General features: G+C 63.1%; 1 protein-coding gene across 1 annotated transcript in view; it reads left to right on the forward strand.

Annotated features, from left to right (window-relative positions):
• Megf6 (multiple EGF-like-domains 6) overlaps nt 1-12,294 on the forward strand; it is a gene marked incomplete at its 5' end in the record, with an annotated part of 74,196 nt that overhangs the window by 50,210 nt on the left and 11,692 nt on the right. Inside the window, 10 exon segments of the mRNA XM_005404150.2 lie at nt 6,397-6,522; nt 7,250-7,372; nt 7,903-8,025; nt 8,185-8,322; nt 8,813-8,932; nt 9,300-9,422; nt 9,673-9,840; nt 10,115-10,246; nt 10,725-10,853; nt 11,910-12,038. Coding sequence (XP_005404207.2) covers nt 6,397-6,522; nt 7,250-7,372; nt 7,903-8,025; nt 8,185-8,322; nt 8,813-8,932; nt 9,300-9,422; nt 9,673-9,840; nt 10,115-10,246; nt 10,725-10,853; nt 11,910-12,038 — 1,311 coding nt within the window.

A 12,294-nucleotide genomic window follows, 5' to 3' on the forward strand; every position in this document is an offset into this window, starting at 1 on the left:
CACCCCTAGCTGCAGTGGACCTGAGATGCTGGCCGGGTGTGAATGGCCGAGCTGTCCCTGTCCTGGCCTGGGGGGTTGCCAGTCAGGTACCAGGGAGGAGGCTTCTTCGCAGCTTGTCCTGAGCTCCACAGGCCATGCTGGGCCGCTGGGCTCTTGAGGGCCTTGGTGGCCAGGGTAACCCTAGTTCATCCTAGTCATGGGGAGCATGGATCGCTCCCTCTCCACAGCCTCGGTCCCCACTCCCCAGGACTCCAGGCTGCTCCACCTGGTTCTCAGAGGCACCTTCTGCCTGGCGGCCTGGCCCGGGTGGGGGGGCCTGAGCAGATGTGTGAGGGGAGTTACAGGAGCTGTGCCCTCCCCTTGCTGCCAGCTGCAGGACAGACACACAGCTGGAGCTCAGCTGCCGCAAGGCCCTTCCCAGCTGCCTGCCTGCTGGGCTCCTGGCCGAGCCCGCTCCCCTGGGGCTTTGCTGGCAGACGGGGGTGCACCCCAGCCTGGCCCCTGATGTCTTGGTTGCCCCAGTAGCTGAGGTTGCCCCAGGAGTGAGGATGATGGAGGCAGAGGGTGGAGGAGGCACTGGAAGGATGGGACTGGGTTCTGTAGCAGGGCAGGAGCTCTTTGGGGCTGGGCAGAAGGATCTGGTATGTCCCAAAGAGGGGGGGGTCTTTGAGGGGGTCTTGAAACACTTGAGGGGGGCCTTGAAACACCCTTGGAGTCACTTCCAAGGCAGGAAGGCAGAGCACAGGAAATCACAAGCTCCCTAGGTACCTCCCTTCCAAACAATCTTATGGAATAAAGCTCAAAAAGATTTCCGTTCCTATTCTTAAAAATGGGAATTTACAAGAGGAACTTTGCCATTGGCCCAAGGGCAGTGAGGGCCTTGTCCCCCAGCCCTGGCTGCCACCCCAGGTTCCAGCAGCCTGGGGTGCTGTGTTGCCAGGGTACCCTCTTGGGGTCCCCAACCCCTGCGGTGGGGTGGGGTCCCAGGCGGGGTCTGGGGCAGGCCCAGGCTTTGGTGCAGCCAGCTGCTTCTTTCTCCACTGTGGAGGGAGGGGCCGCCCTGGGGCTGGTTTGGCCATGGTCTCTGGGTGTCACTCTTGGTTTCTGTGACATCCTGCAGAGCACCAGCACGGCCGCCCCTGGCCATTTAACGCAGGAGGGGTCCTCCCCCCTGTGAGTGGGGTCTCCCAGCCGACACTCCCCACCGGGTGCCCGAGGCTGGCCTGTCTGACCCTGGGGCTGTGACCCAGCCATGCTGCTTTCTCGTGCCCCTGGGCTGGGTCCAGGGCCCCGGATGCACCCACTGCAGGGCTGGGCAGCCCACGGCTTTTGTCCTCTCAGCCTCGTACTTGCCACACCCGGGATGGACACCCAGGGCAGATTCTGCTGTCAGCGTGTCCCTGGTGGCCTGGCTGCCCCTGCCTGTGTCCCCACCCAAAGTCAGATGGGCCCTAGGGCACAGGCTGGAGGGAGCTGGCCCGGTGCTGTGCCCACGCCTCTGCCATGTGTGTGCATGCAGGCGGGCGTGGCCCTGGCTGACCGCTCCCTCCCCAGGCCCGGCTCAACCTGTTGGGCAGCTAGGCTGCCCGGGCCCTCGTGCCTGTGCCGTCTGCTCCTTGGGGAGGAGGCTCCTCCATCCCTGGAGGCTGCTGCTGGCAACCTCGTGCGGCTGGGGCCCAAGCCACAGGCATCTCAGTGTGCAGTCTGCCAGGCTCATCTGCGAAACTCATCCCTGCGAAGCCGCAGATGGGCTCTGCCAGCGTCCCCTGTTCCCTCAGAGCCAGCACAGCTGCAGCTGCTGACGCAGCCTGCCCAGCCTGGAGGAGCTGGGGGGCCCGGCTGGAGTCAAGTCCTTGGGAGAGGCAGGAAAAGACAGTCGAGTTCCCACCACTGTCCTGTGCGAGCTCCGTGGGCTCCTGGGCCCCTGGGGAGGGACCCTGGGGGGGGGTGCTGTGGCCCAGGGAGCCCAGGGCAGCCGAGCTGGGTGGGAGGGCGTGGGGTTAGCCCAGTGGTGAAGCCGGCGTGGGGCAGGTCAGGGACCCTGGGCTCGTACCTTTGGGTGGCCACACTGACACACTTGGGGGATGCCACAGTCCCATGAGACACAGCTGTCCCTGAGTGTGGGAACTGGTGGGTCAGACTGACAGCCATGTACATGGCAGAAGCGAGGGGAAGGTGGGGCAGGGCCTCCACGCAGGCCCAGGTTGGAGCTGAAGCTGGGCCACAGGAAGGTGCCCCAGGTGGGGAGTTTAAGCCCTGTCCCCCGGGTGTCCTGTCTGGTTCCCGGGTACCTGGAGTGGCTGAAGGCTGACGGAACACCTCTAGCATAGTTCCTTCGGGACTGTAGTGGACTGACAACTGGTGGTCAACTTATAACCCCCCGCTGAACTGAGTAAGCGTGGTGCTGGGTGTGGGAGGCCCACCTGCAGATTGTTGCCAGCAGCATAAGAGGCAGACCTGGAGAAGAAGAAAGGCTGTTGGGAGCTGAGAGAAGCTATTGGGGGCTGGTAGAAGCTGTAAGGAGCTGTTGGTTCTGTTGGAGGAGCTTGTCATGCTGGCTTTCCTGATGAACTTGGCTGTTTTCATCCTCCAAGGAGCTCGAGGCATTGTTGGCACTGAAAATGGCTTCGGTTCACTTTGGGGGAGCTCTGGTCCTCACTCTGAGCATCGCTTCCTGGTTCCAGAGGGGAAGATGGTACACTGCCAGTCTCCTGGAGAAGCTTGCTGCGTTGGCTTTCCTGATGGGAACTCAGCTTGGGACCTCACTGTTGCTGAGGATGGCTGTGGTACTTTTCAGGGGAGCTCTGGTTCTTCCTTTGTGCGTTGCTTCCTGGCTCCAGGGCAGATCCCTCAGCCTGCTAGCACAGATCCTTCATCCCGCTGGCACAGACTTCCTAGATTCCACCACGGACCTTTGGGCCTTCCCAGCGCAGACCGTGAAACAGGCCTGCATGAGACAGTGTTATAGGCTCTGGGCCTCCAGGTAGACTCATTGGAAGCACTGTTATGAGTTCTAGGTCTTCAGCTGGACTCATGCAGGACATTTCCGTGGGATCCAGGCCCTCAGCTCAATTCCTTGGTCTTAGTGTGTGGACAGATTTCCTGCACTCTTCTATATGTCATTCTTTGAGTGATTATTATAAATGACCTTTAAAATATGTGCCTGTGTTATATTGTTTCCCCTTGCAGTATCCCCCAAACCAACACAGGGACCCATCTGTTGCCTTGGCTGGTTGGTCTGAACCATAGCCTGGCCACACAGTCCCCCAGGAGAGGCAACGCTGGACAGCGGTGGCCAGCACAGCTGGTCCAGAGAGGGAGTGGGGCAGGCATTTCCCTCGATGCCTGGTGCTTTGGCCACCCAGGCTGTGCTGCAGGGCCTGTCTTTGGCTGGCACTCTGCCTGGCCAGGACTAGGGACAGAGAGTATGATTGGTGTAGTCACAGGGGCCGTGCACAGGCAGGCGGGGGTCAGGATGCCAAGGCAGGAGCAGTAGGGAGCCAGGGACTGCCGTGCTGCCATCCTGGCCCAGCAGCAGGTTCCTAGAGAGAAGCACTGCAATGCCCACTGACCGCCATGGTGGGAATTCTCTGAACCCAGAAACCACACCGAGTGAGGGTAGTGATTATGAAACCTCAGGATAACATGGACGGATCGCCCTCAGGCCGGCCCCAAGCCCCCAGCTGCGTTGGAGGTCCAGCAGAGGGAGCCGGGGGCATGTGCTACCACACAGATAGACAGCCCCCGCCTATCACCCGCAGAGCAGGGGACTTGGCTCAGGGCCCAAGTCTGTGCTTGGGCTCCAGCCTCCTCATACCAGCACAGTGTCCTCTGCCAGGAGCACCACACCTCCAAGGGCAAGGGGCACAGGTGGGCAGCCCTTGGCCCCATAGGAAACCTGTCTTCTGGACTGTACGGTGCCTTCTCCACAAGCTCCCTTCCCTTTGCAGTGTGTGCCTTGTGGGTCGCAAACGGTGGGGTCTTCTGCTGCTGTCAGGACCCGCGGGCTCCCAGCTGGAGGGTGGCGTGCACCTTGGCATCCACAGACTGGAACTTGGGATGTACAAGTCAGCTGGGGCTGCTGTAACAAACACCGGAGACTGTCGTCCTTCACCACTGAGAAGAGTGCATGTTCTAGACCAGGGTGTGGCCAGCCTGGTTCGCAGTGAGGACCCCATCTCACCTTGCCACCCCCATGAAGACCTTGTCTCCAAGTAGGGTCTGTTGGGGGGTTACAGCTGCAACATACGACCTTTGGGGGACACCGGCGTTCAGGTCCTAACACTGAGAGGCATCAAACAATAGACATTTTCTTCTGATCTGGATGTGGGCAGAGACCCAAGCTAGATCCTGGCAGAGAACACCGGGCATCAGACGGAAACCTCGAGCTAGGGAGTCATGCTCCTACAGGATTGCTCACAGCAATCAGCAGGCTCCTATCGCTTGTGAGTTTTTCCTCGGAGGAAACACTAGACGTGAAAACAGCTTGCCATGCAGCACTTTGTGAGCGCTCACAGTCTGCAGGGAGGCGGGGAGCCTTCCCCGCTCCGGCGTCTGGGTTCCTTCCTTCTGGTGGATGCACTTGGCTGGTGTCAGATCTGAGCTTTGTCCTGATTTTCAAAACCTTTGGCTATGGTCAGGCTGGGTCCCGGGACGTGTGTCCCACGGCTGGGTCTCTGTGACCGAGGGGCCTGGAAACATCAGTCCCAGCCCCAGCACAGTCCCCGGGAGGCTGGCCCTCCCCGGATCCGCATGTCCTGTGCCGGAGAGAATCTGCCTCGCTCAGCTTTCCGGGAATCTGTGCAGGACGCACAGCTTGGGAGCATCTGAGTGTCCCAGCTCCGGAGCAGAGGATGAGGGCACGGGGCCACGCGGCTCCCTGCATCTGTCCCGGTGGGCTCCTCCCGGGCCCGTCTCGGGGCACCAAGGCACAGCCCCTTCCTCGTAGCCTGCCACAGCCCCAACGCCTGTCCAGCCGCTGTCCTGCCCCTTCCTGGGCTCCGTGCCCCTCTGCCTGCCTGGCCGTGCCAGAAAGGGCTTCTGGTTCCTATTATGCGTCCCGAGCCGGGATGCAGTTGGTGTGGTGAGCACAAATAAACAGAGCCCCCAGGAATGCAGGGTTGTCTCAGGCTCCAAGCTGGAGCCTTTGGCTGTGTGTGTGTGTGTGTGTGTGTGTGTGTGTCTGTCTGTCTGTCTGTCTGTCTGTCTGTCTGAACAGAGCCCGCTCCGGTGGGCTGGGCTAGGGTCGAGCGGCTCTTGTCTGGTCTGGGGGTCCTTGTGACTCCGCTCTGTCACACATGCCAGTGTGGGCGGCCAGGACACAGCGGTCACCACCACCCCCGTGGCTGGCTCAATCCTGGGATGCGTCTGTGCGGAGATACGGCAGCCCAAGCGCTGTGCCGTGAAGGAGCCTCACTGTTGGCCCACGGATCTGTGCAGGACACACATGTGGATCGCGGGCCTCCCTGCCAGGGCCTTGGCCTCAGAGTGCCTGCCGCTCTGATATGCACCCCACACTGTGTGCCAGACAGCACACCCTCACCCCGTCCTGAGCCGGCCCCGTCCCAAGGATGGCAGCATCCTCTCCCCAGGCAGCATCTGGGGTGAAGCTGGATCCCCAGAGCTACAGGGCTGAGGGAAGGGGGCTCAGGTTTGCCCTGGGCTCAGGCCTGTGGGCAGCCAGTCTCAGCTCCCTGGGCAGGACGGCGGCGCATTCTTGTGGCTTCCCCTCTGTGCCTGGGGCCAGCTCACTCCCTAACCACAAGCCCATGGCAGGAGACTCGATCGTAACCAAATCTGTGCTGAGTGTTGGCTGCCACTTCCGGGAGGCACAGGGCCCACCTTGGTGCCGGGCCCAGCCTAGCGCCTCCCCTCCTCCCTGGCCGGCTGAGGGCAGCCCCCTCTGTGGCTTATACACTGGCCTCTCAGGGCCAGCCTGCCCTCAGAGAGCCTGTGTCTGGCAGGGTGTGAGCTGGAAGGGCGGGGAGTCCTGGCCGGTGTTGCACCAGGGTCAAGTGGAAGGCACGGCAGCTTGCAGTGGGCGTGAGCTGCTCTGGGGAGCCGGTGGCCAGGCCTGCAGGCCACAGTGGCCGTCTGCTTCTGCCCCCAGCATGGTGGGATGGTTACTCAGTGCCAAGCTCGCTCCCTCAGGCTTCTCAGGGACTCCTGCGCTTTGAGTTGTGGCCTGGGGGTGCTGGACTTCTGTCGAGGTGGGACAGTGCCCGGTGTCTCTGTGTTCTGCCCTCCACTGGCCTGGGCCTAGAGGGTTCAGTGTGACACCCACCGTTCTGGGGACCTGTGGGCAGCTGAGAGAGCAGAGCCAGGCCCACGAGGTCCCTGCTCAGGGCCACAGACGGAAGGCGGGGAGGTGGCTGACTGCCTGTCCTCTGTCTCCAGCCGTCAACTCCTGCGCCCTGGGCAATGGTGGCTGCCAGCACCAGTGTGTGCAGCTCACAACCACGCGGCACCGCTGCCAGTGCCACCCCGGGTTCCAGCTCCAGGAGGACGGCAGGCGCTGTGTCCGTGAGTGGCGTCTCTCAGGCTCGAGATGGTCGGGGCCTGGGCTGTGGGCCTGGAGTCTGGGCTGGGGTTCTGCCCCAGGGTTGCATGGCCCGGGGTCAGGAAGTTTAGGCTGGGGGCACAGCCTCGGTTCCACAGAAGCCCCCGGGGGGCCTTGGGCATAGGAGGGAGCTGGGCCCTGCCAGCCATCGATCAGGGCCTCAGTGCTGCCTGCAGTGAGGAGGGGCTCTGCAGGATTGGACGCCCGGGTGTGGGCACGGGTGGGACAGGCTGGGAGTGCTTCCTCCCACCTACCTCAGCCTGACCGGGCAGGCGCAGTGTGGGCATGGGGTCTGAAGCCAGTCATGGGGCTGGGATAGCATGGGTCACAGGGATGGATGGTCATAGGGCTGGGGTCACAGGGCGGAGGAGATCACAGGTCTGGGGTCGAAGCTACCTTTCTGCAGATGCCCTGATGCAGCCAGGCCTTCCTCCCCGTTCTGTGGATTCCCTGGGAGCCACGGGCACACGGGCACAGGCTGCCTGTGCCCTGGAGGGTCCTCCAGAGAGCCTGATTCCTTGAGTGTCCCACATCTGGGGAGGAGACTCCACCCAGGCTGGGCAGGGAGGGAGGTGGCACTGGGCAGGGCCTCATGGGACACCGGGGTAGGCCTCCTGAGTCTGCCTGGATCTCTCCTCCCCGCTTGCCCTGATCTCTTCCTTTGCCTGCATTCCCGGGACCTGGGCGCAGGGAGAAGCCCCTGTGCAGAGGGGAACGGCGGCTGCATGCACACGTGCCAGGAGCTCCAGGGCCTGGCCCAGTGCGGGTGTCACACGGGCTTCCGCTTGGCTGCAGACCGCAAGGCCTGTGAAGGTGGGCAACCAACCCCCTCCTCTCACCCTGCCTCTGTGGGACTCAGGTCCCTGTTGCCCATCCGGGACCATGCTGAGTCGGTGACGGGGGAGGTGGGGGTCACACAGACCCTGTCTGAGCCAAGATTCTTTTCAGTGGGAGTTAGGGACAGCTTGGGCCTTGCCTTTATTTTAGAAGCATCTCCTCTAGGACAGCAGAGGGGGAGGAAGGTGTGGCCCCAACCTGCCTCTCGGGGCTGTTTGTTAAATGCTGCTCTGTGCTGATCACGGCCAGGCAGTGCTTCCGCTAACACCTCCTGTGTCCAGCTGCTGTTACCCACCGTATGGCCTTGTGATGTCTGTGCTTAACTGCACCCTGGGTGCCTGAGTGCCCCCCACTTCCCCGCGCAGGGCTGGGAGGAGCAGCCTCGGTGGGGGTGCCTCCTGGACCCTGGGACTCTCAGTGGTCAGTGTCACTCCCACATGTTTATCCTGTGGGCAAGAACAAGAGGCTCCTCCTGCCACCCTGACCCTAAGCATCTCCGCCTCCAGATGTGGACGAGTGTGCTGCAGGCCTGGCCCAGTGTGCCCATGGCTGCCTCAACACACAGGGCTCCTTCAAGTGTGTGTGCCACGCGGGCTACGAGCTGGGTGCTGATGGCCGGCAGTGCTACCGTGAGTGGGTGGCGAGCAGCGGGTGACGGGCTCTCCGGGGCTGCATCGGCTTTCTTGGCCAGGCTTCTGGGTCCCCTAGGGGCAGCCCTGGACATGGGCCTGGGGGCAGGAAGGGGCTCCAGACCCCACTGCCCATCCCAGATGCCTCATCTCTCCCAGGCATCGAGATGGAGATCGTGAACAGCTGCGAAGTGGACAATGGCGGCTGCTCCCACGGCTGCAGGCACAGCAGCGGGGGGCCCACGTGCACCTGCCCCCACGGCTATGAGCTGGACCAGGACCAGAGGACCTGCGTCGGTGCGAACCTGGGCTTCCCTGCCACGCCCCAGAGGTTCCTGCTGTCCCATCCTGCCTGGACAGCCAGGCATGACCTCAGAAGAGCCTAGGGGAGGAGGGGTGGTCCAGGCTGGGGTGAGCCTGGTGAGAGCTGTGGCCCCTAGGAGGACCTGGGTCCTCACATTGGCTGCTGGGCAGCCATCCTGCACCCGTTTGGCCCTATCTATACCCTGGGCTGTGCTAAGCGTTCTTTGTGTGACTGCAAGTGTGTGATTGTGTGTAGGCAGGTGTGATTGTGTGCACGTAACTTCGGATGTATGTGCAGGGGTGTGCAGTTAAGGGTGTGTGTGGCTGTGTGCACAGTCTGCATATGGTGTGTGTGGATTGTGTGCCGGTGTGTGTCCGCGTGCGGGCTTGCATGCTGCACATGCACGGCTGGGGGCTGCGAGCTATGGCTGTAGAGGGCATTGTGGGTACTAGGCATCGAGCACCCCTGCCGTGTGCCCCACAGACGTGGACGACTGTGCCCAGGCCCCGTGCTGCCAGCAGGTATGCTCCAACACCCCCGGCGGGTACGAGTGTGGCTGCTACGCTGGCTACCAGCTCAGCCCTGATGGCTGCGGCTGTGAAGGTGAGCGTCTGTCCATGGAGCAGCAGGGGCCCGGGAAGGACGTGGGGGAGCCCCACTGCCCTGTGGTGACCTGGACTCAGCCTGCCTCCTATGTGGCTGCTGCTGGGCCCTGATACAGCAGGCTCCGCCCTCCCCTCTGGCCTTGACCACTGGCCACGCTCCAGGGTGGGCCCACACTCCTGGCTGTTCCGAGTGGCACTCCCAGTCCAGGCAGCTGTCTGCTGTCACTCGGCCTGGGGGTGGGGAGGCCGCTGTGTCTGGGGTGGTGTGGTCACTGCTGGCCCCTGCACCCGTGGCCTGCACTCCACCCACCAAGGAGCTGGCCGCGGGGCCTTGCCTCTCACCCTGAAGCCCTGTTTGCCTGCAGACGTGGACGAGTGCGCCTCCAGCCGCGGCGGCTGTGAGCATCACTGCACCAACCTTGCCGGCTCCTTCCAGTGCTCCTGCGAGGCTGGCTTCCGGCTGGATGAGGACCGCAGGGGCTGCACCCGTGAGCCCCACCCCAGGCGCCTGCCCCTGTGCTGCCGCTGTCCCTGAGCCTCCTGGGCCCTGCGGGTGCTGCCCTGCGCTGTGGGTGGGGACAGCAGGGTGCAGGACGGCGCACTGGCACACAAGTATCCACCGGGCAAAGTGTTATGCAGGGGTCCGGCTCCTGCCTGACCGTGGGAGAGGAAGCCCACAGCCTTGATGTCTCTGGGAGAGCGGCAGCCAGGACTGAGGGGTCTTTCTGTCCTTCACAGCTCTGGAGGCGCCTGTGGAGGACCTGGACAGACAGCCGCCCTTCGAGCGACCCCTGCCCCATATCGCGGTGCTGCGGGAAGAGCTGCTGCGGCTCTTCCAGGATGACTCTGGGGCCGAGGAGGAGGAGGCAGAGTTGCGAGGAGAACTCACGCTCACGGAGAAGTTCGGTGAGCAGTGGGCCCAGCCCGGACCTCTGCCCCTGGGCACAGGGAAGGACCCCTGCCGTGACCCAGAGACGCTGAGCCTCTCCCAGCAAGCGCGTCCAGGGCTAGCTCAGGCCCTGCTCCTGGGCTGGGGCTCTTCCTGGCCTCAGTGTCTGGGTCCTACATCCCACTCTTGGGGTGTTATGGGCTGGGCTGAGGCTGTCCCTTGTGTCCTCTTCCCTGGCCCCAGGGCTTGCGGCCAGGGTCTGACCTGAGATCCCTCCCCATCTGCCCCCAGTCTGCCTGGATGACTCCTTCGGCCCTGACTGCAGCTTGACCTGTGAGGACTGCAGGAATGGTGGGACCTGCCTGCCAGGCCTGGAAGGCTGTGACTGCCCTGAAGGCTGGACTGGGCTCATTTGCAATGAGAGTGAGGCCCCTGGGTGGGATGGGACCTCGGGGGCACTGGCGGGGCACAGGGTAAAGCCTGAGTCCTGGGGTTTGTGTGCAGCCAGCTTAGAGTGGACCCCTGGCAAGCGATGGGTAGCTTTCCCCTGGCTGTCCACCTGCAATGGCCACAGTTCTGGTGGGTGGGATTTCTGGGTAGGAGGCAAGCTGCGGTCAGTCTGAGGCAAGGATCCAGCAGCAAGCAAACATCTCAGACAGCAAGGGGCCTCTACCAGGGGTAGATGGGGTGCCATAACACTGCCGAAGGGTGCAGCCGGGAGGAGAAGCAGACCACCTGCTTGAAAGCAGAGGGGAGGATGCGGCAGTCGATTAGTGATGTCTGCCACGAGCATAGCCGGGGTCGGGGGACATAAAGTGTCATCACTGTTCTTTGCTCTGAGTGGTTGCTTCTGAGTGGGTCCTGCTGGCTAGTGATCCTGGTGGTCCTATCACCCCTGCAGCTTGTCCTCCAGATGCCTTCGGGAAGAACTGTAGCTCCCCCTGCAGCTGCCAGAATGGCGGAACCTGTGACCCGGTGACCGGGGCCTGCCGCTGTCCCCCGGGCGTCAGCGGAGCCCACTGTGAGGATGGTGCGTGTGGCAGTTGGAAGGAATCACCCAGAGAGGAGGGGATAGGCAGTGTCCCCTGTCCCTGTCCAGTGTCCCCAGTACCCACTCACGCAGGAGCAGGAGAGGCCTTTTAGTGGGACTGGAATTGATTTTCCGTTGTTTTCTGGGACTGCACTATAGGAGCGGGGGACACAACGAATAACAGTTCGGGCCCTTTGGCTGGAGGGGTGGCCAGTGCATGAGAACCTTTCGCTGGAGTGAGAGGAGGGTGCAGTGGCTGGAACTGGCTCCAAGGCCCTTTGGTGGCCATGAGAGCTGTCCTGAGGTGGCACAACCCCAGGCAGCACGGGCCCCTAACTCCTCCCTGTGGCCTGCCCCCTCCCTCTCCCCCCTGCCCTGTGGCGCTGGGGCTGTGGCAGGCCGTGTGGCCGCGGGATGTCAGGCAGTAAAGTGTCTGTGTGTGGGCGCTCTGGCTCCCCTGGACAGGTCTCAGGTGGCTGGGGGGTCACCAGAGTCACCAGGACGCCGATTCCAGGCACTAGATGTCCCTGGCTGGTGGCGGCATCGCTCCAGCCTCTGCCTGTGGCCACATGTGGCCAAGCCTCTCTGCTGCCCTGGCTGTGTCTCACCTCCTGCCTCTTGTCTGACACGATTTGGGATCCACTAGGCCATGCAGGATGATCTTGCCAGGAGAGCTGGGGATGGGGCAGGGGCATAACTTTGGGGGTTCCTGCTGCCACCTCGAGAGCAGGAGGGGGACATGGGCAGGGTGGGGACCCTATGGGGGAGGGCAGCACTGCTCTAGGCCTCGAGGCTCAGCCCAGGGCCTGGCCGTCTGGGGCCCTGGGGCCCTCCTGCTTTGAGGTGGGAAAGTTGAGCTCTTGGACTACTTGGGATAGAGGTCAGCATGCCCCACTGTGTGTCAGATGCTGGGGAGCCCTGGGTGAGAGCGCCATGCCCCTCCCCAGTGTGTGCCACGGCCCTTGGCAGGGCTCCTGTGGCCAGCTGGGCCCCAGGGCTCATCCAGGAGGCTCAGATGGCCCCACGGGGGTCAGTCTTACCGAGCCCCTCCCCCAGGTTGCCCCAAGGGCTTCTATGGCAAACACTGTCGCAAGAAGTGCCACTGTGCCAACCGGGGCCGCTGTCACCGCCTCTATGGGGCGTGCCTCTGCGACCCAGGGCTCTACGGCCGCTTCTGCCACCTCGGTGAGTTCTGCTGCCCCTCGGTGTCCAGACTGAGCATGGGAGGAGTCCTGGCTGTGCTGGGAGCACCTCAGTCCACTCTGCACTTCCTACCTGCAGTTGGGCCCAGGATTCAGCCATCACCCCTGGCCTATGGAGCCCAGGCCACGTCCTCTCTGTAGCGATGGTGTAGGCTTCTGGGGCATCTGGTGTCCCCAGCCCTGCCCAGGAGGAGGGTGGGCAGGCAGCAGAGTGGAGCAGGGAGCAACTCAGGGTCCAT

This window comes from Chinchilla lanigera, unplaced genomic scaffold (genome assembly GCF_000276665.1).
Source record: "Chinchilla lanigera isolate Chin_1 unplaced genomic scaffold, ChiLan1.0 scaffold00085, whole genome shotgun sequence".
NCBI lineage: Eukaryota > Metazoa > Chordata > Mammalia > Rodentia > Chinchillidae > Chinchilla > Chinchilla lanigera.